General features: G+C 34.6%; 1 protein-coding gene across 1 annotated transcript; it reads left to right on the forward strand.

The window, feature by feature from the left end:
* The first annotated feature begins 234 nt into the window (after positions 1-234).
* LOC100810178 (uncharacterized) lies at positions 235-1,651 on the forward strand. Its single transcript, XM_003518983.5, has 2 exons — positions 235-1,115; positions 1,386-1,651. Exon 1 carries the CDS (start codon positions 509-511, stop codon positions 1,082-1,084), a length of 576 nt encoding a protein of 191 aa, XP_003519031.1. The 5' UTR covers positions 235-508; the 3' UTR covers positions 1,085-1,115; positions 1,386-1,651.
* The last annotated feature ends 3,886 nt before the right edge of the window (positions 1,652-5,537 follow it).

Below are 5,537 nucleotides of genomic sequence, written 5' to 3' on the forward strand. Positions count from 1 at the left end.
TTTTCTCTAAAATGTTATATAACGTGGAACGAAGGAGAAAGTAGTATATTGTATTATCTCAATAATAGTACTCCATATAAGGGAACTAATGACATAACACAAGAGTCTGATTTTTTTTTTACACTCACAAATATAAAATATCTCATTGACATACTTATTTTTTTTCTATCTTTTTGTTTTTATTAGATAATATCGTCTATTATATTTATATATATATTTTTTCTCTCTTAAGGTATTAAGTAGGATTACGTGTGGAAAAAATCTGTTTTCTTATTGGAATATTGGGCTTGGCAATGCAGACTTGTGAGATTTAAACCCATCGAAAGCATTGGGCCTCTCAACAACAACAGTAATAAGTGGTCATTGACCAGCCACGTGGCTAGATGATTGCCACTTAGGAAAAAGTGGTCCCCACAAGTCTTTGAAGATTTCATTACCTGCCACTCAAATTCCTCAGTTCTAAACTAAACGGATAACACAGTTATAGTCACAGTTACTTCCAACACACATGGCCTCCATTCCCCTCCTCTCACCACCCACCACCGCCACAAACTCCGCCGTCAGCCACCTACCCTCCTCCATCACCTCCACCTCCAGCTCCTTCAAACCCCACGCCCTCCACCGCCGCCGCCTCACGCGGCTACACGTGTCCTCTCCCACCTCCTCCACCCCTTCCCCCACCACCACGACCACCTCCGGCGAGACCATATTCTTCGACGGCGGGGCCCACTACGGCGACCTCGCGGCGAACCTCCTCCTAGGTTTCACCCTCTTCTGGCTCCCCCTGACCCTTGCGGCGGTATCACGCGCCATGTACCTGCGCTACAGGTTCACCAACCTCCGCGTGAGCGTGATCTCGGGCCTGACGGGGCAGGACCGCAGCGACTTCGGCTACAACGTGATCAAGGACGTGCAGGTCGTGCCGCGCTTCATCGGAGAGTGGGGCGACGTGGTCATAACGCTCAAGGACGGCACCAAGGTCGATCTTAGGAGTGTCCCCAAGTTCAGAGAGATCGCCAAGTACTGTCTCCTCATGGCTCAAAAACCCCTCGTCTTGAACCAAACTGGACCCAAAGCCTTCTAGGGAAAGAGACTCAAATGAATACTAAAATCAGGTCAATCCCACAATTTTACACTCTAATTTAATTCAAAAACTTTGTTTCAATTCACTTTCTTTTCGTTTCATACTCGGGAAAGCACATTAATTTGGTAGAGTGGAAGTGAATAGAATGGAAGAGAATTTAAAAAAAAAAAGCTTAATAAAAGTGTGGGATTCACGTATATTTTTTAAATTTTCTCTTTCTTTCTCTTATTTCTTCGCAACTAAACTCACCTGGTTTCGTTTCGCATTCTTTCTTATGCACCTTCTGCACAATCCCTTACAGGTATTTTGGTGGTGTTCTTTCTTGGGGGGTGAGTAGAATTATGCAAATATATGCTACTGCTTGAAATGAAGTTAGCTACTAATTGTTACAGCACAATATTTCTTATTCAATTGTTCTGAATTTTACTATGTGTGCCAATTCTACTTCTTTACATAGGATTAAAAGAATCCAACATGAACGTGAAATGAGCAAATTATAGAAGTGTACTTGAAACTACATGAAACACCAAAACCTTTATCTTTAATAATATGAATCATTCCAACAAACTGCTTCACTTCGTCATTTGTACTCATTGTAAAGCTTCTTCATTTACACTTCTTATTCCTACAAAACCTTGTGTGTTTGATTCTTTCATTTAATGTATATAGTCAGCCATTGATATCTGCAGCATTGTATGCGGTGGAATCCTTTGAACTTTTTCATCAAACTTTCGGTAGTGTTTATTTATCCATTGAGGGATAAATTCCAGAACACTTCGCAAGGGAACAAGCTTTCCGCAATGTTATAAAATTAATACAGGAACCAGTATTTCGGAATATAATAAATATTTTGGAATAACTGATTCGGAATATATTACAAAAGAGTGTAAAATAACATATTACATAATTCGTAACATGAACTCAATGTTTCGGAATATGTTTTCCGGAATACAATTATTGTATTCCATAGTACTTAATAGTTAATACAGAATAATGAATTACATGGTACAGATTATGCAATCTGTAATTCACATCCTTTTTGCATTTTAAATTCCGTTATCCGATAATATTATAAAATCGGAAAAAAAATGACAACTTACAAAAAAAATGACAATTCTGAAAATTATAAAATTAAAAAAGGATGCATTGTGAAATTTGTGGGGTGCAGGAAATAGCTGCCTTAAACAGAAGAATTAAATTTTAATTAAAAAAAGGATGCATTGTGAAATTTGTGGGGGGCAGGAAATAGCTGCCTTAAACAGAAGAATTAAATTTTAACTAAAAAAGGATACATTCTCTCTTTCTTTTAATTAGGAGTATTCTACTATAAAAATAATTAATGAAAAAATATTATACATTTTCTATTTTCTTTTAAGTTGATGGCTAAGGTAAACTAGTTTATCAAATAGTTTTTTTTTTTTTTTTGAGGATCTTGTGCATTACTTCAAAAAAATTAAGAAAATACAGAAGAAAAGAAAACCATATTTTAGGCAGCTTCTACGGTGAACCCACAAAATAAGTGGTTCTCCGTGAATGAGTATCTCAACACCAGATATATTATAAACAATGGACAGTCAAGATGATGAACCAGAAACTTGACCTAACAGTTAAAATGTTTTAAAGTAATTAGGTTTCTTTTTAAATCCTTTCTTTCCCAACCCGAGAACTTCAAAGGCAAGTTATGACGTCTTCAATGAATCTGCGGATTCTAGATCCTATGAAACTCCAACTGGGCGTATTTAATACTACCTCCAATTTTATAAATAGATAATAAATCATATTTTTCTTTGATTCTAATTATAAATAATAATGATCAGATTTTAAATTTATTTAAAGTTAAATGTCTTCTATATCGTTAATTTATTGTTAATTCTATTTATTAGACATTCACTCATCGTATTAACATTTAAACTTAAAAAATACTTTTAAAATAAAATTTAAATTTCTAATAATATTAAATGTGAAAATCTCTTTTCTTATGTTGATGATTTGTAATGTTATTTGTATATAGAATCAGAAATAGTATTAGTTACTATGAAGACACAACTTCTATTGATGTTGATGAATCAGATTCATTCCCCTTCTCAACCATTTCATTGAACTCCTTGCATCCGAAGGAAATTTGATAATAATATAATGTTTGGGTTCATTAACATTCCATATCAATTAGAAATTATGAGATTTTTTTTAAAAGTATATCACAAATTCATACACCATTAGAACTCTCTCGATCAATCAATTTGAAAAGAAAACTGTCGAGAATTTTTTGTCAACTTGCAGAATAATGTTTTAATAGGTAATTAACTAGTTATTACTGTCAAAGGCAAAAAGAAGTAGTACTCCCGCTTCAGCAAAGTCTTCACTACGTGTTTTGTCCCTTTCCTATGCGCCTCCGGCACACCTTCATTGTCTCGTCCGCCGACCGGGAAAACATGACGGTATTCACGGCGTCATCATGAGCAGTGATCTACTCCCAACAGTTAGATTTTGACTCTTGAGAGCCCCTCAGTACTCCAAATAGCACCCCTGTGAATCATGACTGTAACCATGGTTTTTTCCAACCATTTGTCTCATATATATATATATATATATATATATGAGGTTTATTAGTAATTTTAATGTTTTTATAAAGGATTTAATGACTTGTATAAAACCGATCAAATGACCTATTTGGTCATTAATATTTTTTTAAAAGAATTTGATCATCTATCTATTAAAAAATTTATTTTGATCATTTATATTATTAAAAATGATCAAAATAGTATCATTAATGAAATAAATATATTAGTAGCTAAAAATCGTCACAAAATATAAGTTTTTTTCTTGAGCTTCCTCCTTCTCTTGCTCTCTCGTCCCTTTCTTCTTCTTTTTTTTTTCTTTCTTCACCCACCATGACAACAAAGGCATCACCAACAAAAGCTACGATAAATGAATGAACTCCTTTTTTCACATGCTTCAAACCCTAACCATGAAATGGTTCAAAGTGGGGAAGGTGAGAGCAAAAAAAAGAAAGGAGAAGAATCTCCACTCTCAATGGTAGGGGACATAGATTTGGGAAGGGAGAGATGTAGGGGTGGGGGTTTCTTCCCCATCCTCTTAAATAATGGCGAGGGGGGCAGGGTTTGTGGTGGTAATACATGACGCTAATAACCATGACAATGAAGCGCGCAAGCAACGTCGAGAGAATTTTGAAGGAGCCAATGACGAAGGGTTAGAGGCGGAGGAGGGAGGATCGAGTGGGGTTTGTGGATCTCATTATGGGCGTAGTCACCAAGGACAACATAGATGTTGTTAAGAAAACACCAATTTTAAATTTCTTTATCGTTGAAAATAACCGTGGTGACAAGAAAAATCATTCTGAATCAATTTAAAAACATGAAAGATCAAAATAAACTTTTTAAAAGGTAAAAAATCAAAATAAATAAAATAAAAGACCAAATAAATAATTTGACATTTAAAATTGGATTTACCTTTTATATGCATGTGAGGTTATATATATACAATAAAAAAATTTGATTCATGAGTTTGGGGTTACGCATTTTGTTTTAGGGGTATAGGATTCTATTATGTAATTGCAAAGGCTGCATCAATCTTATCAACTTGTAATTTGAACTCTTTTGGGACCTGATAAAAAAAATTGAATTCTTTTTGTTCCACAACTTGTACAAAGTTGGACAAGTATTAATAACATATTGTTTTGCTTGATTAAAAAAAAAAAAACCTTTGGAGGTGTCCTGATTTCAGAGGTTGAACTATTTTCTTTTTTCTTTGGTTAATCTACGATGAAAAGTTTAAAGATATGAAAATGAAAAGATTATGCATCATCATTTGTAAATTTTTCGAAATATTATTTTGGATTGTGTATGAAATTTTTGGTCGGGCCTTGCTATTCCCACCCCTCCTTTCTCTTTTCACCCCATACTTTTTTATAAAAAAAAATAAAGAAGTAAAAAGTCACTCTTACCTTGCTTCCAATTTCTAATTTCTTACACCACCTTTCCCTCCCCCTCTGTTATCGTACTCCCTATTAGGCTATTACACTCCCCATTTCATTTACCACACACTTTTCCCCCTTTAGTATTGTTTCCACTCACTAGCAATCTCATCACTACTGTGTTGTCGTGACAGACTCATTGCAAACCAAGTCTCATTGCCCCAACGTAATCGTCTTTGGTGAGTTTTTTTAATGTTTACATTCAACAAAATCACAAGTGTAGATACAAAATATAATCGTGATTTGTGGACTATAACATAAAAAATATAGACAACGTCAAAGGTTAAGTTTAATTCATGTTAATGAAATGGGTCTTCCTTAGTTTTCTAAAGACATTTGTGGACTATAGGAGTAGTCAATTTTGAATTGTCAAGTCAAAATCACCCCTTATAAGATTTGTATGTAAAAATCTTAACTTGAAATCCTCTATGAGATCTTCATCTCAGCCCAAACCAAGCA

The sequence above is a fragment of the Glycine max genome, chromosome 2, assembly GCF_000004515.6.
Source record: "Glycine max cultivar Williams 82 chromosome 2, Glycine_max_v4.0, whole genome shotgun sequence".
NCBI classification, from domain to species: Eukaryota; Viridiplantae; Streptophyta; class Magnoliopsida; order Fabales; family Fabaceae; genus Glycine; species Glycine max.

Coding starts and splice junctions, on each gene's coding strand:
- LOC100810178 (XM_003518983.5), top strand. CDS start 509: ATGGCCTCCATTCCCCTCCTCTCACCACCCACCACCGCCACAAACTCC.